The sequence below is a fragment of the Carassius carassius genome, chromosome 5, assembly GCF_963082965.1.
Source record: "Carassius carassius chromosome 5, fCarCar2.1, whole genome shotgun sequence".
NCBI lineage: Eukaryota > Metazoa > Chordata > Actinopteri > Cypriniformes > Cyprinidae > Carassius > Carassius carassius.
The window spans coordinates 16,624,692-16,649,413 of NC_081759.1; the positions used below are offsets into that span (position 1 = coordinate 16,624,692).

At 37.4% G+C, this 24,722-nt stretch overlaps 1 protein-coding gene across 4 annotated transcripts in view; it reads left to right on the forward strand.

Annotated features, from left to right (window-relative positions):
- Positions 1 to 24,722, forward strand: part of LOC132140873 (CAP-Gly domain-containing linker protein 2-like) — a 48,140-nt gene that overhangs the window by 2,358 nt on the left and 21,060 nt on the right. For all 4 annotated transcript variants that reach the window (XM_059549912.1, XM_059549913.1, XM_059549915.1 and 1 more), the window contains exon 3: positions 14,174 to 14,691. In XM_059549912.1, coding sequence (XP_059405895.1) covers positions 14,174 to 14,691 — 518 coding nt within the window. The remainder of the gene's footprint in view (positions 1 to 14,173; positions 14,692 to 24,722) is intronic.

The following is a 24,722-nucleotide window of genomic DNA, read 5'->3' on the forward strand; positions in this document are numbered from 1 at the left end:
TGAGCTTAAGAGACTTCTTTTCTAAAACAAAAAGAAACAAATCATACTGACCTCAACGTATGAATGGCAGAGTAGCACAATTTGATCACTCTTCAACTCAAACGGTAGACCATTTGTTAATATCAGTGTGTGCAGATTGCTTTATTCCTTGACAGTTTGATCTGGGTTGTGGTTAATTGTGATTAATGTGGTTAATTATCTTTGAGCTCGGATGACAAGTGCTGACACTGGGGACACAGACACTGGTTACATAAATCACAGTGAGATATTCCCTGCCTCTGTGACGTGGCCACAGCCAGACCAGACCATGTTATTTACATTAGTTTGTGTGTCGTGGTACAAACAGACTGCGGAATGCTTTGTTCGTAAAACACACACATACAAGAAGTGCAGTGAAAATCAGGAATTCTTGTTTTTTTCACATAATGAAGTGGTCAAACATGATTTTCCTTAAGGGGAGTTTAAAAAGCCATTTTACTCCAAACTCTTATTTATCACCCTCTAAGTCTTTTTATATCAACGCTTTGTTTTTCTTCAGTCTCTACCAATAGTATGTGTTTAATGTTTAGCAAAGACGATTCATGGTATTTATAACTGCGTGGGTAAAATTTGGTAGCCTGCTCTTTTTAACATTTCACACCATAGTATTAATGTGTCGTGTCCTGTGGTCTAATGATAACCTAACCATCTGTGATATGAGAGAAATGCACTAGCATTGATTATAGTCCTATGGCTGTTCTGAGAGATTGAAGAAGAAGAGTGTGTGCTTGTGGCAAAATGGGACTTCAGGAATGCAAGTATTTCAGCTAGTACTTTTTAACAAGGTTTTATAAAAACATGAAGAAAATATTTCAGTGTTGTGCAGGAACACAAGCATGGTTTATATGTCACCAAAAAAAAACAACCAACAAAATAAGCTAATAGATAAATAAAGAGCATAAAAATCAAAAGAGTATATATTTCATTTGTGCTGAACGATGAAAGACTTTTTTTTTTTTTTTTTTGCAAAGTTTGCTGCTTCAGTATATCATAAGCATATCATAAGTTTTAAAAGTTTTAAAGGCTTTTAGAAGAGGTTAGTTTTTGTGCGTTATTCAGGTTCGGTCGAGCTGCTGCTTATGTTCACTGATCATAATGTTCACTGATGACTTCATCATAAAAAACAATCAGTGTTCTAAAGAAGATTTGGACTAAACCGCTTCATATGGATTTGTTTTCCGATCTCTTTATGAAGTTTTTGAAGCGTCAAAGGTGTAATTACAAAGGCAGTCAATGAAAGGAAATCTGACTGCATTCTGTCATCAAAAATATCTTAATTTGTGTTCTGAAGATGAACAAAGGTCTTACGGGTGTGGAATAACATGAGGGTGAGTAATTAATGACAGAATTTAAATTTTGGGGTGAACTAACCCTTTCATCTACATAGCAATTTTTGTTTTTCAGTCCCCAAATTTAAGAATCTAATAATTAAGACTTTTTGTACCACTTAAGAGTTTTCATGGCCTTAAATTTTAACAATTAACCTAAGGACCCATGGAAACAAGAACAGGAACCCCCAAGATCCCACAGTTAAGTGCAAACATTTCTGTTCAGTCTTTCTATGCTACGACCAGACATTTTTCAAACATTTCTCTCATGCATTTGACAAAAATGATTTTGTTTACTATGCATTTTACCTTTGAAATTTGAGGCAAGTGCACCTCTGGCGTCCCCGTTGTTGTTTGTGAGCAGTGGTGTAATGGCCAATTAAATAAAAATACAGATTTCCAAACATATGGGTATTCCCCTGAGCCTGGTAAAAAGAAAATCTGTTTACCATCTTGACCAGAAAAAAAAAATGTTTTCATGGTCTGTTTTTAAATCTTTTATATAGTAAAAGGGATAGTTCACCCAAGAATGAAAATTCTGTCATTAATCACTCACCTTCATGTCATTCCAAACCCCTAAGACCTTCGTTTACTTCCCAGAACACAAATTAAGATATTATTTTATAATTTAAAATCTGAGCGCTCTATGACCGTCCATAGACAGCAAGAGAACTAGCACAATCAATGCACAGAAATGTAGCAGCCAAGGACATCTGTAAAATAGTCCATGTGACATCAGTGGTTCTACCGTAATTTTACAAAGCTACGAGAATACCTTTTGCGCACAAAAAAATCAATAATAACATAATTTATTCAGCAATTCTGGAGAATTCCATTTTGGATCAAGAACGTAATCAACATAATGAGCAGTGTTTGCGTTCAGCATACACATGCTTTCAAAGTTAATAACTAACCATTCATTTCGCAAACATCCTCTGGTCAAGTAAAACGGCATGTCAGCCGCCCCCAGACTCATGCTCTGTACACTCCCAAAACCAGAGTTTCCCCCCGAGGATTTCTTACATATGCAGCCCAGGCACAGGAAATGAGTTGCACATTGTTTTAGACACAAGACTCTCTGAACCAGCTTTTTGTGTTTTTCAAGTGTTTTTAGACCAGAGAATTGTTTTGTATGAATTCTTTATGAATGCTCTGGTCGTAGCATTTTTTTGCATTAAAATAGTGCCACATAGTTCTTTACCTTATTTCCTAAATGTAGTTTCTCAGTTTCTTTCTGCTTCAAAACGACCCCCATTAAATCCGGTTGCCATTTACACACTGACTGATGGATAATATAGACTGTGATGATAGATTTTCAGTCTGATTGGCTGCCCACAACGGAAATCAGGGTCACAGATTGTCATCAGTTCACCAGAAAACCCTAAAGGAAAAAAAGTATCCCCACCACCAGGTGGTTTGGAGAATGAATGAAAAGATGGATGGATAAATTGTTTTCAAGATATATGTTAAAGAGTAATAACACCTCGATTTGGACAAAACGGTCTGATTCAGACTTATATTTTCCTACATACTATCATCCAGAGTATGCTTTTATGATTAAGCTAGATGGAATTTTCAAGATTCTACTACCAGAATTGTTTGATAAGTGAAGAAAGCTGCATGAAGTAAGCGTTCCCTTCATATTTTTAGATATGTTAGAAAAGCACCGAGTTGCCTAACATCAGCTGAGTCTGTCACTTTCATTGACAGGACCACTGACAGGTCTCAAAATATTTCTGATACAGTGGTGACGCTAACACTAAATGTTTTCTTCTTATGTTACATATGTTATGTTACTTGATTTAAAGGGGACATAACACCCAATCTCATGTTAATCTTCAGGACCTATAAAGTAGTATTGCATTTTTTTTAGATTAGATTCGACTTTATTGTCATTTAATGCAGAGTACAAGTACAGAGCTAATGAAATGCAGTTAGCATCTCGATGGAAGTTAACTGGGTGCCGGTGATCCGTTGAGCAGTTTTCACCACCTGCTGGAGTGCTTTGCGGTCAGATGCAGAGCAATTGATGTACCATACTGAGATGCAGTTTGTGAGTATGCTCTCAATGGTACAGCGGTAGAATTCAGCAAGGATCCTGGGACTCAGGTGAACTTTCTTAAGGCTCCGTAAGAAGTAAAGGCGCTGCTGTGCCTTTTTGACCAGGGTAGAGGTGTTTAGGGACCAGGTGAGGTCATCAGAGATGTGGATGCCAAGGAACTTGAAACTCGACACACGCTCCACTACATCCTTCATATTTCCAAAGAGTCTTTAGTTTTATCATATTTATAAAAGAAAGATAGTTTTACGATTCTCTCTGAAAACAGCCGAGCTCCTGGAGGCATGCTGTGGGGGGAGCTTAAGAGTCACAAGCACTTGTGCGACGATTGCCAACAAAACAGAAATTTGATGCAGTTTCACTTACCACCTCCAGTTCCGAATCATGGATTGCTGATTCGTTTATCACTGGGAATGCTCCATCTTTCAGCAAAAGAAAAATCTTGACAAAATCACTGATTGAGTTCTTCCTTCAGTTTGCTCAACCTCCTTGGACTCAGTGTTCATGTTGACAAATCTCTGCACATCAACATGGTCATTAAATATTGTGTAAAATGACTGAATAACAATTGGTCATTTTGCATTTCAGTCAGTTATTAGGGGAATCAATCTACAAATTACATTCAAATAACACTTAGTTACATTTATACCTGCATATAAAATAGTGATGGGAAGTTCGGATCATTTTACCGACTCGGACTTTTGAGTCTCGTTCAGCAAAATGAACGAATCTTTTTTCGAGTCATTTCGTTCATTTCGTTCATTTTAGCAAAATGTAATGAAAATGTTATGTGTTACTTCCCCAACACATCTAGTACTTACGCAAACGTTGATCCCACTAAAAACAATACAAAACTAAAATGCTATAAGATACAGAAAAAAAAATTCCTTCTTTACCTGGGTCTTCAGTCTGTGATTAGCTCACCTCACCTCTTATCTGACAAGAGTCCTCGGGTTTAAGTCATTCCTTAATCACGTGACAGCCCCATACGCAAAACTAACGCAGTCTTGAGCCGGAAAGAGAATTGATTAGTTCATCTCATGAGTCTTTCGGGTCTCGGGTCGAGTTTGACTCGTTCCTTAATCACGTGACAGCCCCATACGCAAAACTAACGCAGTCTTGAGCCGGAAAGAGAATTGATTAGTTCATCTCATGAGTCTTTCGGGTCTCGGGTCGAGTTTGACTCGTTCCTTAATCACGTGACAGACCCATACGCAAAACTAACGCAGTCTTGAGCCGGAAAGAGAATTGATTAGTTCATCTCATGAGTCTTTCGGGTCTCGGGTCGAGTTTGACTCGTTCCTTAATCACGTGACAGACCCATACGCTATTTCTGACATTTCTGTCACTGTGTTTTTGTTACTGTTTGTTGAGGATCTGTGGTTTGTTATTATTTTATAAATAAATAAAACCCTGTTATAAATAAAATATTGATTAATTTGTCTTTTTGACTGTCTATCGGTAAATAAACACTAGGCTATATAATAATATAATAATCCAAGCTTACAATAAAAAGTATTTATAGACTAGTTTGTTCATTTTACTCCAATTTTGAGTTTGCTGGTATAATAATTGCTTTTCCTAGGCAGACTTGACATATTGGTGTAATATATGTATAAGAAGATTGCTCAAAAAAGGACATAATGCCATATACAATAAAAGCAAATAAAATTTTGAATTTGAATTATTAATGTTAGTTTAAAACATTAAGGTTATGATAACTTCAGCTTTAACAGTTTTAACCCAGCTAAGAGTGAGGAGGATAGTTCAGATCCTGGTGTGACTGCCAGTGCAGGGGCCATGTTTTGGGAAGACTTTGACGAGAGGGTAGCAAGCTTGAGGCCTTCTGCTACCTCTTCTAAGACCTCAGATGCTATAAAGGTGCAGGCCTACCTTGCAGAGCCACTCTTACCCCGCACATCAGACCCTCTGGCCTGGTGGAGGAGATGTTCACCAGTATACAAAAGCCTTTCTGAAGTCACAAAGACAAGACTTTGCATTGTGGCCACATCTGTGCCATCTGAAAGAATTTTTTCTAAAACTGGGCAGATTATCTCAGATAGAAGAAACAGACTCAGGGAGCTTGTTTTTTTTAATGCAAACATGCCTTAAAGCAAGTCTTAAAAATATAGCCACAGTTTGTTATTTATTTTAAAGCTTATTTATTTTTATTTATTTAGAAAAAGACTAGCTTGTTGTGCAATATTTTTGTTGTTGTTGTGATTTTAAAGGTAATTTGTTATTGTTATAAGGCTCCGTAGCTTTAGTATCTCTTCATTTTCATTTATTTTTATTTAAATGGTTTAAAATTATTTGGGGAATAGTTATACTCTTTGATATAAAGTTTTTATTTTGGCACAAAAGTGTTATTTATTTTAAAATGTATTCATTTTAAATTATTATATAAAAAAAGCAAAGCTTGTTGTGCAATATTTAGTTTTTCTTTTTTTATATTGTACTTTTAAAGTTCATTTGTTAAGGTTATTAGACCCTGTGGCTTTATTATCTTTTAGTTTTATCTTTATTATACTTTTTTATTATTTTGATTTATTTTGGAATAGTTGTCCTCTTTGTTACAATGGCTTTAATGGCACAAAAATAAACAATAAACAACAATTCAAAAGTATGTACACAGTGTTTTTTAATGTTTATAAAGTGTCATATGTTACAAAAGTATGGTTTATACAGACAATCTGATTTAATAATTACTCTAGCCAATGTTGTCACATCACGGGACAAAAGAACGAACAACCCGAAGAACCGAAAGATTAACTAATCAATTCTCTCTCCGACTCAATACTGCATTCTTTTACTGTCTATGGTTTTAGCGTATGGGGCTGTCACGTGATTAAGGAATGACTCGACCCGACCCGAAGACTCATGAGATGAACTAATCAATTCTCTTTCCGGCTCATATTGCATTGGTTTTAGCGTATGTGGCTGTCACGTGATTAAGGAACGAGTCAAAGGCCCTGTCCCAAATCGCGCACTTCATGTGGACTTTCGGTCTCGTGGACTTGAAATGCGCGTGCTCGCCGAGTCTACGAGTCCGTAGGCCGTCCCATTCAGCATTTTAACGCTCCGAAGTGTGCTCAGCAGCGCCCCCTTTGTACCCTTGAAGCGGTCTTCCGCGAAGCCCGCATAGAAGCAGGCTCCACGCACTTCAACTACCCAGGAATCCTTGCGAAAGACCAATCAGACAACAGATGGGAGGATATTTCGCTCACGGACTGTAAACATGGCTGAGAAGAGAATATTTAAGTGTAAAAGTATCAATGTTTTTTATGACATAGGCGTACATTTTACCAGTTGTTACTTACAGTTATACAAACATTATCGACCCGTTGATATCTCAAACATAATAATAGCGCGTTAAATAATACGATCGCATTATGATTCATTACATAAATAGAACCGAATGTCATGGCTTTATGAGTCATATAAACGTAGTATGAATATTGAAACCTATACATTTTTCTTAAACTCATTTTAATTTTGTGTTAAAATTTAACATTATGTATTATTATGTACAAATGTATTTATCATTTAAATAACCATGACATCTATTCTAATGCCCAGGTGGCATTTACAATTATAGAACTGTAAAAGCAGGCTGTGTATTTCACATGGACATATTATTTGGGAAATTAAAATTAATCCTGTTCTCTATGCTAAAGACTGTAATTTGTTTAATGATATTTGTGATATTTTTCTAATAAAGGGACTGATGAGATGACCTTTAAGTTTATTCAGCTCCGTATGGAGAGGGATAAGTCAACCAGACCTTCTTCCTGTTTCCGGCGTGACGATCGAGTCTGTCCCAAAATACCTCTCAATGCACCCTCGCGGACTCGCGCTAAGGGCCCTATAGGTCTGCACTACATGACGTCACCGAAGTGTGGACTCTGAGGAAGTCCACAAGTCCGGAGTGTGCCATTTGGGACAGGGCCTTAAAACCCGATAGACCCGAACTATGAACTAATCAATTCTCTTTCCGGCTCATATTGCATTGGTTTTAGCGTATGTGGCTGTCACGTGATTAAGGAACGAGTCAAAAACCCGAAAGACCTGAACTATGAACTAATCAATTCTCTTTCCGGCTCAAGACTCCATTGACTGACAGGTGAATCCATAGACATGTATGGTGAATCACTACTACTAGAACAGAACCTATAGAATAATGCGCATGCGCGACTGAACGAATCACTCCCCGAGACGACTCGTTCTTCCCGAGTCACATTAAAGATTCGTTCAAAATGAACGAATCGTTCAAGAACGACACATCACTAATATAAAACTGGAATAAAAAAAAAATCTAAACAAAACAGTTAACTCTTTATTCAACAGTGTTCTTGTTACACGTTGCATATACATACTATAGCAATAAAAATAAGTTATGCATAAAGAAAAAAAAAAACATGTTGTTAATTAATATTGCCTCATATTTTGTATAATTGTCTAAACTGTAACAAGGCCATCTTAAAATAAAGTAACCAAAAATTACTATTGGAAGAGTTACATTCATATTATGAATCCAAGTTTTTAATATCAGGAGAAACTCTTCCATTTCCAGTGGGGAAAAGAGGGAGTGTTTACGGTGGAGACGTGAGTTCACAGAGAGCTTCTGAGATAGAAATGTGTGTGTGTGTGTGTGTGCAGGGGGCGGTTAAAGGCTGAGCTGGGGTCATTGTGTTAGCTTGTGCTGCTGAATGATGGGATTGAGATGGTGGGAGGAGGAGTGCAGGCACAATAGTGAAGTGAGGACTGTGTTCTTCTCTTCTTCCTGCATCACTCCTTTTTCTTTTTTTCCCTTACTGATCTAGTGTTACCGTAGCAACCCAGCCACTTGGGCAAGAAATGCACCAGAGCCTCCGCTGGAGCTCCGCAATGGGCCGGGACTTCCTGAATGGGCCTAGTTTTCTCTACCTTAGTGTAGTGCTCGTGTATTCCTGGCATATGCACATGCACACACACTCCTGCTTTTGTTTCACTGCGTTGAGAAAAATGTATATGTTGCTTTTGAGGATACTCATTTGCTGCTTTGGAGGAAAGTGACTGCTAAATAAATAAATGTGAATTAGGAGGAAAAAAAAACAGTTCAGTAATTTCTAGGGCTGGGAATCGATTCCAAAAAGAATCAATTCCAAAAAGAATCGATTCCTTGATCCCGAGGCGTTGGGAATCGAGAGTCGATTCCTCATTCAGAGTCTTTTTCAGTTCAACAAAGCTTATCTATGGGAGTCTCTCAAATGGAAGGCTACATCCTACAAAGGCTGCACACATTTAAATTCATGAAAATAAACAGAAACAAAACAAGTCGGTACTGATCATTGAAATTTTAGGATTGTAGCCTTCCGTTTCAGAAGCACAATTCACCAAAAGCCATAATTACAAGAGTTGTGAGATAAAAGATTATTTTGTATTTTATATTTTAAAAAACGATTCAGAGGTTATTTTACGGTGGAACTGGCTTGTCCACAATTTTGAGCCCTGCATGACAGAATAGATCATGACGTCATTGAGGGTCTTGATCTTATTACCATCTAAAATACTGTTTTTAAAAACATTTCTATCAGCCAATGATAATTATAAAAGAACACGTCACAATTTTTTTTTATTATAATTTTCTTTTCTTTTTTTACAAACAAAGCTTCATATTATAGGAAGGATACATTCTACGATCAATCCTGGAGTCATCATGGTGAGATTAGGTTCCTTCAATCTAAAAAAACAAGAATTGGAAAAGAATCGAAAACAACAGTGAGGAATCGATTCCCATCAATTCCAGGACCAGGAATTGGAATTGGAATCGATTCCAAAAATTGTGGAATCAAACAGCCCTAGTAATTTCACAAAGTAGTTGAGTAAAATGGACAGTTCTGTCATCATTTACTCATACTTCTGTGGTACACACAAAAATATAATCGAAAGTTCAGGCTGCTATGTTTCATGCAATAAACAGTGAATGGGAATGTGTTTTGGAGCGTCAAACACTGCCCCAAAACAATAAAAGTATTATTAAAATAGTACAGTCCACTTAGTACATTGTATTTAAGTTATAATTAATTGACAATCTGCTGCTATGTACTATATTGTACTTGGCACAACAGAGCTGTTAATCAGTGGTCCAAAATAAACATACAACTTCATACAGAATGTACCCGGAATGGGTTTTAAATTATATTTCTGACCCTCCATTGGAATATACTAATAGTTTTAAACTTCAAATATTCCATAAAGACATGGTTAAAGTAATCCAAATCATTACTTTAAATGATGAACATATATAATTTAGACTTTTTCTTGACATATAAATATTGATTAAAGCATATACTTGGAGCCTATCAAATATGGTAAATGGATGCTTAAACATGTTTGCTTGACCCGCAAGATCCAAATAAGTTCTTGAATGGTTAGCAAGCTGCAGTTGGCCTTATTAGTTTTGTATTCTACTCTGTTTTCTGCCAAAAAAGGAGATTAGTTTATATATTTCCATCACTGCTGACGTTTACACATCTGCTTCTGTGTGGTAGACTACTGACCTCAATAATAGTTGAATAACATCCAAAATTCTCAACGTAGACAGTCTGTCAGCTCTTAAGAGGCACACCGGCCCTGTGTTGCTTTGCACCATTTATAAACAACAGCGAATGTCAGGATGTTTTTTGATTGATATGGAGCCTAGAAATTCTTCATATCAAAGATCTTTAATCACCATTTTTATCAATCCAAGAACATGTTGGAGCAATTGAGAAACAAAAGCAGTCATCATCCCCTCCCCAGCATCAATAACCCCCCACACACATATGCTGAGATGTGACGGACAGACTGAATACATGCTAAATAAGCCGTGGCTCACACATCATCACTGAAGTATCCTTCAAGCAGTATTTGGTAAGAGGCAAATGTGCAAAGCACCCAGGTTCATAAACTGTTTCACTGTAAATCCCATTGACCCAGATTCGTTTAGAAATTAGAGTTCTGCTCAACCTTTCACGGAGGCTGCAGACACATCCAGACATGAGCCAAATTATGAAAGTTTTCTGATGCCATGCATTATTAAATGAGCTGTGTAACAACTGTTGACTTTGACAACATATGCTGTGAAATACAGAGAACATTACACTTTCTTAAAATGGATGTCTTTCGATTTACCTCATTGATTTATTAATAACCAGTTTCAAGTCCAATTTCATTCTGAAAATTCACATTACAGAATTAAATACTTTTTAAAATCTTAATCACCTAATGTTGACATTGTTTAATATTTTTTCCAAACTTTGTATGATGAAGATTAAAAACATGCTGTATAAGGAAAATGATGTTATGATCAGGTGTCAACATCGAGGAAGTAATACACTGTTGTACCATGGTACACTACTGTTCAAAATTTCTTTAAACTTTTTAAATATTTATTTAATGTTTAATCAGCAAGGATGCATTAGTGACAATTTACAATGTTACAACTGATAAAATTTACAGTGATAAAATGTGCTGTTAAAATTGATTAAAAGTGACAATTTACAGAGTTACAAAAGATTTTATGTATCAGATAAATGCTGTTCTTTTGAACTTTGTTCATAAAATCAGAAAATACTGAAAAAAGTAACAATTTCCAAAAAGAATAAATAAAAAACAAACAACTGCCTTGATGGTTTCTGAAGGCTCATGTGAAAATGAAAACTGAAGTAATGGTTGCTGAAAACTTAGCTTTGCCATCAAAACAATAAATTGCATATTAAACATTAAATTAGAAAACAGTTCTTTTAAAGTCCCTGTGAAACGGAAGTTGCAAACGACTTTTCTCCAGTGTTGTGACGTATTTCCGAGAGAAACGGAATAATAAATGAGGAAAATAGTAGGCGTGGCTTATTTTCCAACTAGCACCTGATTGGATCTAGATAAGTAGGTGTTTAATTCAAAAAATGGAGGCAGATCTAAATGCAAGTTTACAGTCGGTTGTTGAGGATTACTTGCCACCTGAATCACCGCAATTTAGTTTGCAGAAGGAGGAGGAGGAAGATGAAGAACAGGAACACACGGAGGATCATTTCTCTCCTTTCACGCGCTGTCAATGCTCGCAAACACACAGGCAGCCTGTCTACTGTCAGTTGGAGGGGCGTAGTTACGGATTAAGCAGACACCAAATTCCTCAAGCCTACGTTATCAGTGAAGGTACTCCAATGCAGCGGGGAGGGGCATTTTCAGATTTTGATTAAAGATTATGAAGCCAAAATATTTTTTTGTGTGGATTGACTCTCATGGATGAATTGTTCAGCACAAAACGATCAATTTAGGCGAACAAAGTAAATATAGTCAATTTTGATTTCATGTGGACTTTAAAATGCAATAATATTTGACAATATTGTTATTTTAATCAAATAAATGCATTCTTCTTTAAGAGATTCCTTCAAAAACATTGAAAATCCCAAACAGATGAAACTGACACACTATCAGTTACTACTAGAAATAATTTCCACTCAAGATTTAAGAACAAGGTTCAAGATTTTTTTATTTGTCACATTCTCAGTTAAATATATGATACATAACCAGTAGTGAAATGTAAGTTGGGCCTTCTCCATAGATTGTGCAAATTTAGACAAGTATAAGACAAAGAAAGTACTAAACATGGAGATAAGATAAAAAGACTATACAAAATAATATAAAGAGCCTGAGAGTACAGGGCATTACACAATAATCTTAGAAAGGAGAATATATAATAAATATTTAAAGAAACAGGAATGTACTGTACAAGTGAGGAATATGCTGAGGTATGTACAGAGAAAAAAATTGAAGTAAAGAACAACAGTGCAGGTTGTTACACAGCAGCAATGAAACCAGAAAGTGCTTTGTTCAGCGACAGTGTCAAGTAACGGGTATGGCGAGTGCGTTAATGAAGTCCTTTAGATGTTAAGAGGCTGAGTTTAGGAGCCTGATGGCCTGAGGAAAGTAGCTTCTCCTAAGTCTCTCAGTTTTGGCCATCAGACTATGAAAGTGCTTTCAGATGGAAGCAGGGTGAACAGAAAGTTACTTGGGTGATTGGATCTCATGCCTTATTTTGTAAAAACAAATGCACCGTTTTAGTATTAATATCCAATAAACTGGAAAGACAGAAACAATCAGTGTTGGGAAAGTTCACTTTCTACATGAACTAGTTCAAAGTTCAATTCACAAATTTTAAAATGAACTAGTTCAGTTCATAGTTCAAACTACAAAATTTTGAACTAAAGTTCACAGTTCCAAAAATGAACTAGTTCATAGTTCTTTTTTTCCATACATTGCTGCGAGCTATTATTTTTTTAAAATTATTGCCACAGCCCATATAGAATCACAGACAGCAATTATTTTTCAGTTTTAACAATGAAGCTATGCGTCAGATTTCATCTTCATATCCAATTTTGAATCCTTATCCAACCAGGGTTTACATTAGCATTGAGGGGACAGCATTTCCCCATTGTTGCTTTAATGCTTTGTCTCCCATTCTCACCGACCTTGTCATAAACATCATAAAATTATTTTAAATGATCATACGCCTTCTTGCTACATGCTGCTGTCGTTTGCCGTTTTTTTTTGATGACGCGTCACGCATGCGGCGGACGGCGGTGCGACACTGGTTGCCGCTACATATTAAGACCCGTTTACGGTGTGTTTTAGCCGAGTTTTCGCCTGGAAGGCTCTATAGAAATCTGGCACCCTATTGAACGAAGTTAACCTGAGAGAGCGTGCCATTCACAGACACCAGAATGAATGAGTTCACAGTAACGTTCATCAGGCATTAATACAGCACGTTCAGTTCACGTTCGCCCAAAATATGAACGAGTTCATGAACTATCGTTCATTGAACGCGTTCAGGCACAACACTGGAAACAATACACACAGGGATACAAGAAAAGGGACTGTGGCGAGTGGGGCGGGGCCGAGGGACGTGGGAACACGAGTGAGGCCGGCAGTGATTGCGCAAATCAGTGGCACCTGCGGCCCACCGCCGGTCTCGAGTCCCACGTAGGAGATGGAAGGATATAAAACTGGAGCGACGACAGTGAAGGACGAGAGAGGACCAGGCCTGGGCATTATGTTGTGTTTTGGTTTTTATTTTATGTTTTGTGTTTATTTTGTAATTAAAGTCTTTGTTTGATTATCCGCCGGAACGGGAAGGAAGCGGGAACCGGCGGACAATCAAACAAAGACTTCAATTTTAAAATAAACACAAAACAGCGCACCAGCCCCCTATCCTTCCATCTCCTACGTGGGACTCGAGACCGGCGGTGGGCCGCTGGTGCCACTGATTTGCCCAATCACTGCCGGCCTCACTCGTGTTCCCACGTCCCTCGGCCCCGCCCCACTCGCCACAGGGACATAATGCAACTATATAAAACACTGTTTATGTGGAGCAAACTCTGCCCACAGTAATTACATCGGTATTGCATAATTAGAAGTTCATCCACCTACACCAGTAGTTCCACCACTAAGAGATGGTTTAGACTTTACGTCTCAAATAACAAATTTTTGCATGGCAGAATGAATATTAATACTTCAAAATGTTCGAGCTACCGAGAACCCTCCAGAATGCCTTGCCCCATAGACCTCCATTGTAAGTCTGTTACTGTACACACAGTTCTGTGAGAGAACACACAGGCAGTTCTCTTGCAACTGACAATGTGCCACAAGTTATGTCAACTGAGCTTTGTTGTGTTGAACCTGGACTATTCCTTTCATAATCTACTATCAAATCTTTTTTTATTCACAGGCTGCTCTTACAAGCAGACGACTCCCACCCCCAGCAGCAATGCCTCAGACAAGTCCAGCTCCAAAGCCTCTGAGGTGGGTGATGAGGTGGCTGGGGACTTTGTGGTTGGTGAACGTGTCTGGGTGAACGGAGTCAAACCAGGAATCATTGCCTATCTTGGAGAGACCCAGTTTTCCCCAGGACAGTGGGCTGGAGTGGTACTGAATGACCTGGTTGGAAAAAATGATGGCTCTGTCAATGGAGTGCGTTACTTCGAGTGCCAGCCTTTGCAGGGCATCTTCACCAGGCCTTCCAAGCTCACGCGACAACCCATTGGAGACGGGAACGATGAGCAGCAGCAGAACGCACAGCTGCAGGGTGGTGCGGGAGCATCTGGTCAGCGTGTGGTCATGCCACTCAGAGAAGGCATGCTCAACAGCTCCGTCAAAACCGGCAATGAGTCAGGATCCAACATGTCTGACAGTGGATCTGTGAAGAAAGGGGGAGAGAAGGACCTTAAGGTCGGAGATCGAGTGCTGGTGAGTGTTGGAAGTTTTTCTCAGGGAGTATAATAGTATAAATATGATATATATATCAAGACGGGTCACTCGTATTACTATAAATTGGAGAAACTGCAAAAAGAATGAATAGAAGAATAGAAGAACCAGTCGCCAATTGGGATAGTCATGACATCAGTGCAGCTGCTGGTAGAAGTTCCATTTCCTGTAGAAACAGTCTGTATCCTGAGACGCACACCAAAGTCCCTTTCAAGAAAATTCTGTTCACTCTGCAACACCTCTGGGCATCTGTTTTGGGCATCCAAAAGTAAGTTCTCCTTACTTGAATGGGCAACAAAATCTGCCATGTACTGTTCCATACTGTAAAGGGTTAGTTCACCCATAAATGAAAATTCTGTCATTAATTACACACCCTCATGTTGTTCCAAACTCGAAAGACCCTTGTTCATCTTCTGAACACAAATTAAGGTATTTTTGATAAAATCTTAGAGCTCTCTGACTCTTCATAGACTGCAGTGCAACTGCAATGTTCAGAAACATAGCAAGGACATCAATAAAATACAAACCCGATTCCAAAAAAGTTGGGACACTTTACAAATTGTGAATAAAAACAGAATGCAATGATGTGGAAGTTTCAAATTTCAATATTTTATTCAGAATACAACATAGATGACATATCAAATGTTTAAACTGAGAAAATGTATCATTTTCAGGGAAAAATAAGTTGATTTTAAATTTCATGGCATCAACACATCTCAAAAAAGTTGGGACAAGGCCATGTTTACCACTGTGTGGCATCCCCTCTTCTTTTTATAACAGTCTGCAAACGTCTGGGGACTGAGGAGACAAGTTGCTCAAGTTTAGGAATAGGAATGTTGTCCCATTCTTGTCTAATACAGGCGTCTAGTTGCTCAACTGTCTTAGGTTTTCTTTGTCGCATCCTGATTACGTTTTAGGGTACTCTCCAAAATGGCGAAAGATGGTAACTTGGGAAGAAGAATTGTTGAATAAATTATTATTGTTTTCTTTGCACACAAAAAGTATTCTCGTAGCTTAGTAAAATTACAGTTGAACCCCTGATGTCACATGGACTATTTTTCCGTTATCCTTACTACGTTTCTGGACCTGGAAACAGTGCAGTTGCATTGCTGTCTATAAAGAGAGACAGAGAGCTCTCAGATTTTTTTTTTTAAATATCTTCATTTGTGTTACGAAGATGAACAGGTCTTGCGGTCTTACTGGTTTGGAGGGTGAAATTAATGACAGAAGTTTAATTTTTGGGTGAACTAACCCTAAATACTTTTATTTCATAATAATATGTGTGCACCATCTTGGTATATCTGAAGTTTTTGGATTTGTTTGGAACTGCACATGTGCATTGGCTGGACCAATGTAATATGAAAAGTGATATTAATACTTTTAAAACTGTATACCGAAAATTAAGCAACCAAGAGCAAACACCATGCTGAAACAGATTGCTGCAATCATTGTGGTTGCATATAATTTACATTTCTTTTGCCTTGGAAACTGACTCTAGCTCAAATATTAACAGCATTTCATGACCACTTTAAATGTAAGTTTGGCAAGCAGTTTTGACATTTCAGTATTTGCCCATTTAAGTAGATGGGAGAGGTGTTGCAAATATGGCTGCCAAATATATTGACATTGTACTTTGTTATAATAAAGAATAGAAGTTTAAGTGCTCTGTCTATATGTCTGTAGTTAATCTCTGATGAAATTGTCATAATAATTCTGATCCTCAGACTGGAGCACTGTATAGGATGTTATGGTTTTGGAAATACTCCATTTTGTTAGTATCTGATGATGTGGAGCTAGTTTCAACCAAACCTTTTGTAGACAGAGCTACTCTACCCATTTGCATGCTGTTTTATAATTGTGCTATCATCCATTTCAGATTAGCCTGTCCTTAAATGTCATGTAAATTTTTTTTTTTTTTTCTGTGGTTGACTAATGTGTGGCTTTCCTTTTGTTAGATTCCTCATGTAGGTAATAGATGCTGCCCAATAGCCGTCTGCTTCACTATACAGTTGATTGGCTGTGGGTCAAAATGCGTTCCATTTAGTATAGCACAGCCCTAAAGCCTTTTAGGCAGTCAATATTCTTAATCAGATGGGATTACTGCTCCATAAACCATTCAGCCATTGATCTCAGCTATCTACTTGACTGTATGCTTCAATCCTGACTGACACCTGATTGTAGGGCTGCACGATTAATCGAGCGTGATTAATCGCGATTGTCATGTGCATTTAGTCAGTAAAGCTGGTTCTGTGATTAGCAGTAAATCTCCATAGCTGTCTTCGGTCTAATCACGATTTATTGCCTTTGTGATTTAATTTTGATTAATTGTGTAGCCCTACCTGATTGGTTTGTTTAGTGAGGAAACCCACTTAGACCCAAGCTGTACTTTTTTAATGAGATTTTTGCTAATACAACATTTTATTTCAGTGTTTATTGTATGAAAATGTTTTATCTCTAGTTTTTCTCTTTTTTGTACACAAATTAGCCCCTCTGGGGCTAATTAACTGCTTTTTTGTTTAGCTGAGGGACAAGTAAAAGTTATCGACTAGAGTCGATAGAGCCTCAGTTGAATTTAATCTAGTATATTCCTGTATGTGAACTCAAATTGTCAAATCCTGTAAGATGACCCTGTAGAACTGTGCTCAAAATGCACATGCACAAAAGGTTGTATGAAATAGATTTTTTATATAATTTGAACTGTATTAGAAAGTTGTCAGTTCCCTGTTGTTTCCCCCTGCAACTGGTATCTTATTACCATGACTGTGCTGTAGTGCATGAAGGACCTCTCAAAGTCAGTGCTTTTCCATTGTTTGCTCTCCCAAGACTTCCAAATGCACGTTGTATATCAGCAATATATGAGCCACAGAGCAGGACTCAACAGACCTGTGACAATTCCTTGTAGCGCTTTCACCTTATAGCACTTTGCACAAAATACACACCAAATGATGGAATCTGTTTCCTCTTCACGTGATCAAAATTATTTTAAAGCTTGAGACTCATGTATGTCACAATATAGAAGAAATGATTTGTGGCTACATCTTTCTAATCACAACTTTAAATATAAATGCGAAAAGTAATTAGTTACATCACCCAGGCTGTATATACAGGTCCTTCTCAAAAAATTAGCATATTGTGATAAAGTTCATTATTTTCCATAATGTAATGATAAAAATTAAACTTTCATATATTTTAGATTCATTGCACACCAACTGAAATATTTCAGGTTTTTTATTGTTTTAAAACTGATGATTTTGGCATACAGCTCATGAAAACCCAAAATTCCTGTCTCAAAAAATTAGCATATCATGAAAAGGTTCTCTAAACAAGCTATTAACCTAATCATCTGAATCAACTAATTAACTCTAAACACCTGCAAAAGATTCCTGAGGCTTTTAAAAACTCCCAGCCTGGTTCATTACTCAAAACCGCAATCATGGGTAAGACTGCCGACCTGACTGCTGTCCAGAAGGCCATCATTGACACCCTCAAGCAAGAGGGTAAGACACAGAAAGAAATTTCTGAACGAACAGGCTGTTCCCAGAGTGCTGTATCAAGGCACCTCAGTGGGAAGTCTGTGGGAAGGAAAAAGTGTGGCAAAAAACGCTGCACAACGAGAAGAGGTGACCAGACCATGAGGAAGATTGTGGAGAAGGACCGATTCCAGACCTTGGGGGACCTGCGGAAGCAGTGGACTGAGTCTGGAGTAGAAACATCCAGAGCCACCGAGCACAGGCGTGTGCAGGAAATGGGCTACAGGTGCCGCATTCCCCAGGTCAAGCCACTTTTGAACCAGAAACCGCGGCAGAAGCGCCTGACCTGGGCTACAGAGAAGCAGCACTGGACTTTTGGACAAATTTAGCATATCATTCGGAAATCAAGGTGCCAGAGTCTGGAGGAAGACTGGGGAGAAGGAAATGCCAAAATGCCTGAAGTCCAGTGTCAAATACCCACAGTCAGTGATTGTTTGGGGTGCCATGTCAGCTGCTGGTGTTGGTCCACTGTGTTTTATCAAGGGCAGGATAAATGCAGCTAGCTATCAGGAGATTTTGGAGCACTTCATGCTTCCATCTGCTGAAAAGCTTTATGGAGATGAAGATTTCATTTTTCAGCACGACCTGGCACCTGCTCACAGTGCCAAAACCACTGGTAAATGGTTTACTGACCATGGTATTACTGTGCTCAATTGGCTTGCCAACTCTCCTGACCTGAACCCCGTAGAGAATCTGTTGGATATTGTGAAGAGAAAGTTGAGAGACGCAAGTCCCAACACTCTGGATGAGCTTAAGGCCGCTATCGAAGCATCCTGGGCCTCCATAACACCTCAGCAGTGCCACAGACTGATTGCCTCCATGCCACGCCGCATTGAAGCAGTCATTTCTGCAAAAGGATTCCCGACCAAGTATTGAGTGCATAACTGAACATAATTATTTGAAGGTTGACTTTTTTTGTATTAAAAACACTTTTCTTTTATTGGTCGGATGAAATATGCTAATTTTTTGAGACAGGCATTTTGGGTTTTCATGAGCTGTATGCCAAAATCATCAGTATTAAAACAATAAAAGACCTGAAATATTTCAGTTGGTGTGCAATGAATCTAAAATATATGAAAGTTTAATTTTTATCATCACATTATGGAAAATAATGAACTTTATCACAATATGCAAATTTTTTGAGAAGGACCTGTATATATATATATATTAGTGCTGTCAATCGATTAAAAACTTTAACTAGATTAATCACACATTTTTTCTGTGGTTAATCGCAATTAATCGCAATAAAAAAGAAATGTTTTTGTACGTTTTTAATATATTTTTTAATGTAATAATTTCACAGTTAAATTTAAATACTTGTTTAAATGACATCTTTTTATGAATGAAGGCCAGTATTACTGATATTAATACAGCTACTGATTTTTTTATTTATTTTTTTTTTACATTTATTATTAGGCTTCAAAAATATAACAGTTTTTAATTTAAGTAAACTTAAAACAATGCTAACATAAACCCATAATAAATGTCATGTTTACTCCTGCCCTTCCTGTCTTAACAGTTAGGAAATATACAGAAATTTAATAAAGTTATCAAAGTTGTATGCAGTCTGCACTGCATAAACTATAAATTAAATAGTTAATCCTTATTAAAGCAACAAAAGTTATTTAGTCAAGAGCAGCGAGTCATTTTCTCTGTTCCCTTTGTTCTTTAAAGGGTCATTCCACCCGTGGAGACATGAATGTGTATTGAAAGTGGGTCATATATGTAGTAGAATAGTATCATTTTTTTATTTTGGTCCTTCTGGGCCTATAAAAGGCAGAAAATAACTTTTTAGAGCTTGTGGACTGTAGACAACAATCCCCATAGTGCATTGCAATACTCAGCTCCGCAGGCCACTCCCACTACTCCGCCCATCAATGTGGATTATAGTTGAGCTCTCCTCTACGCTACCGATTGTAAATTATTTGGCACAATTTGTTGTGAAGAGTTATTTTGCGACCCAATTAATGTTTTTGTGACAAAATGGTGTGCACTTGCATAGTACCGGGATGTTGTTCAAGAACAAGGAAAATACCCGGAGTAAGTATTCAGATTCCCGAAAGATACGGACTTGTGCAAAAAGTGGCTACGGGCTAACGTTATCAATAACCCTAAGTTCGGTGAGGACACAACACTTGAAGCACTAAAAAAATCAGACGGTGTGCAGTTTACATTTCAAGCCCGAAGATTATGAGCCTAACCCCCTAGGATTGAAGAGACCCGCGCTTTTGAAAAACGCAATTCCTTCAGTATTTTCCTTGCCAGACGATGACGACGAAAAGCCAGGAACGTCGGGAACCACCAGCACTAAACGCATTTGCCTGGAGGTAATGTTATTTCTGACTATTTCTGACTGTCTGCTGTAAAGAAACACATCTCCTATGATTTTTCTGTTTACGAACTAAATATCTTGTATGTTTTGCTCGCTTGTTGTTTTAATGTGTCTGCCTCAGTAACTAACGTTACACTTGTCAAGAAATGAGTAAGTAAAGTTAGTATGTAACGTAATAATGTAACGTTAGACACTTAGCTAAAAGTTATATATAAGTTTGCTATTATCGATGTAAATCAACCATGTTTTACTGTGTTAGTTTGACGCTTTTCATGTTTTTTTAGCTGCTCGTCGCTGTACTGTGGCTCATAAAGGAAGCTACGAACATCTGTTTCTAACATAACTTCGTCTAAATCAAAATCCTCCCCAATGCATCCGTCTGAAAATCTGTATTTTCCTCCATATTTTCGAAAAGTTTCTCCCGGTGAAATCAAACGCACGGGCACTGATCTGTGATAGGTCTGTTAGCGCATTAGGTACAACCCCCTATGGGCAGACTACTTGTGCTTGTAGTCTTTACAGAAATCCACCCTTTTTACACTTCCTCCTACAATGACGTCAAATGACGATTTTTGCTTCATTGTAGGAGGAAGTGAAAAAGGTAAATAGTGGATTTCTCTCGTCTCAGGGGAAAATGAGAGAATGTTGCACAACCATTCAATAGTATGACTGGTTTTCTAACAATGGACCTCTTAATGCAAATGGGTGGAGTGACCCTTTAACTTTACTGACAGGAAGCTTTATTGGCTGCTGTCCCTTTAAGAGCAGACAGACACGCGGATCTCACCGTTTATATACTGTCTATGGATCTCGCCTCATTCTCTCACAACTCTTTTTGTTCATTTTAGACTTTATATAAATCATTTAAGATTGCTCTTATGAGGATAATCGACAAAACTGGCACTTTGGGATGTTTATTGTTAGTTCAAGCGCTTAAGAGAACTGGATTCTGGCGCCCTGTCTAAGCATTGTGTGTGTGTGTGTGTGTGTGTGTACGTGTGTATGTGTCCCATAAGGGCATTCACAGACAGCGCATTCTCTTTTGTCTTGCCGCGCTTGAAATGTTTAAAAGCATTTAAATGAATAAGAGCGTGATCATATAATGTAAAGCTAGCCAATGGATGGCAGAAAATACGGATGCTGCGTTAATTGCGTTAAATATTTTGACACGTTAAACCAGACAAAAATTAATCGCATGCGTTAACGCGTTAACGTTGACAGCACTAATATATATATATATATTTGGCCTTAAAAAGGTCTTTAAAATCACAAATTGAGCTTTATAAAATGTGCAGAAGCCCTGATGGAGGTGACAGGAAATGAGTAGATAGATCACTATATGTCAGTAGAAAAACTCAAATCTACTCATTTGTTATGAAGTTGCAATTTCACCTACATCCCTTCTAATGGTAGATAGCTATTGAAAGTCTTGAAGAAAAGTTTTGGAAGATGTCCTTTTTGGGAAAAAATTGGGTGAATTTGTATTTTTATTTTTGACAGTCATACTCTGTTGTAGCGTTATGTAGAGAGGTTCTTCACTCTGGTGTTATTAAGCAGACTTCTGAAGGTGCTTCAGTCAGCTCAGACAGTCCGTTAAAGGAACCGGAAGGTGGATCAGGTCTCTGCCAAGTTGAGGCTTATGCTGACCGATTGTGGATCTGCAGTGTAGTGAGTGAGAGATATTATGAGCAGGGACTGTCTGAGTCAGCTTTCTCCACTCTTCACCGCTCATCTCTGTGCTGTGCTCATGTATTCTGCTGAATTTAGAGTTCTTCTCATACTGTTAGACGATAGCAGCTCAAAACCATATTGTTCTTAACTGACTTGGAAGATTTTGCCAAACATGTGTTTGACGTGTGTTTTTACCCTCTGTTGCTGCTGTTTTGGTCTGGGACTCCAACCATTCCAACATGAAAAAACAGTAGTGAGATGACATGATAAAGTAAATATTGCACATCTGGAACATTCCCTCAGGAATGTTTGTATTATCAGCTTATCCACACTGAACCGTACTGTGGCTCATCTGCCACGTCAGTTACACAGACTCGCTCACTGGCGGGAGGAAGTGATGCATCTGTCTGAATAGATTCTCTTCCGGACACTCTCATTTTTAATGCCAAACCACAGATGTCTCTGGAGCAGAATGTCTCGCAGTGCTCAGAACACTACTGACAGCAGGAAAAAAATTGAATTTTACCTTTGGCATGAATCAGTGCAGATTTGTATCAGTGCATGAGATTTGTTCTCATGTAAGTAGGGATTCAAATTTTAAGGAATTGTATTATTCTGGTTATGATTCCAATTTTATTTTCAATTTTCAGTGGCATGAATACTTTTTAGAGAGACTCAAAACAAAAACGAATTATTCCTTTGAAATGTTAAATAGTTTAGAAGAAATAAAGCATTTCCTTGTTAAAATGTTAAAATCTATTTAGCAAACTTTTACCAAGAGCACTTGTTTAGATCTAATACACTTTAAAGAATATACTTGAGTGTGAACTGAATGCATGTTATTTACAATTAAATAATAAACAAAATGTTTTATGGTTTTAATTTATGATGAATCCAATTAGCCAAACTTTAGAGTTATTTTACCCACTGAAGTAGGGCTTACATCTTCATGTTTAATTTTTTAATAACTTCTATTGTCTTTGACATATGGTCAAAGTAAGTTCCAAACTGCTCTGGCAAGCATTTAAGGTAAACTTAAACTTTAATGTCATCTCTACTGAAACTTGTGTGTTATGTACGCCTATTGAAATGTATTTGCAATTGCACATTTGAAATGATAAAGTTGCAATTTAGCACATTTAAAATATCTTAACTACAAATGTAATATCAAATAGCACACCACAGTTTTAATAAATAAATTATAATCAGAGACTTTGCTTTTGTATGTTAGAAGTGTACTTATTTTTACAGCACAACAAAATATTCTTAAAACAATGATTTATAATGTACTTTAAAACATTGAAATTGACATTTTAAATTAAAATTAAATTAAAAAATAGTAATGAACATGTACTATCTTAAAACACATTTAATTGCTCTTTTATTATTGTCAATATTATTATTTGCAAGTACAGTTTTTAAATACTTTAAATATTTGAAGTACACTACAAGTGCACATTCAGTATAATTAGGTACACTTCTTTTTCACAAAGGGTTTACAGAGCTAGGCTTTTAATCATTGGTACACAATGTTGTCCAGCTGGTTCACACTGCAGCTTATGGCCAAGAACCTCCCACTTAGACAGGATGAGGCTGTATAACCAACATGTAAAGCAACCAACCACAGCTTATTATTTGTGTGTCATTTAGGGGGAGATAAATCTGATTTCAGTCATACTATAATAACAGAATGGTAGTGTTGGAGGAAAAAAGCTCAAATAATGGCATATTAGTCTCTAAAATTAGTTGTACAAACAGTGTCTTAGAACATGGCTAAACTGTATGTAGAAAATTGACCTCCAGTAGTGCATAGAGACCAGATAATCAAATTGGAACTGCAGATTTTCATTCAACATTTGCAACTCTTGTCTGCAATATGCATCATTCAGTCAGTGAACAGACTGTGGGAGGTATGTGGGGCATGCTGTCTGAGTTTGAGTCAGATTAATACATACATGTGGGCACAACTGTAGGCCATGCATGTAAGCATGTGTTTATACATTTATGGTCCACTGTTTACATATCTCCTTCGTCACACTCTCTAGTAATGCCTAAACCTCAGACCCTCGCCAAAAGACCTGTGTGTGTCTTTGGCTGGGAGATATTATTGTATTTGTGTGTACTTTTGTTGCAAAGCAATTCAAAGCAGACAGGCTTTTTATCCCTAACCAAGAGGGTATGAATTAATTGTTTGTTTTATCTGTTGCTTTTTCTTTAGTTATTGCAATCACTAGATAATGGGTCTCGGTGTGGAATTGAGCCAAAGGATGGATGGTTTCCTGCTTTTTTGTGTTCTGTCTTGCTGTGTCATATGACTAAGCATTAATAGAGAGACCCTTCTGGTGTAAGGCTGGTTTATAAGGAGCAGTAAAAAGATGTCTTTGTAGAAATATGCCTCAAGGTTTCATACTAGGACCATTTGAATTCTTCTATTTTTAGGTCTCTATGTAAAGTTAAATGCTTCAAAATTCATTCATAAT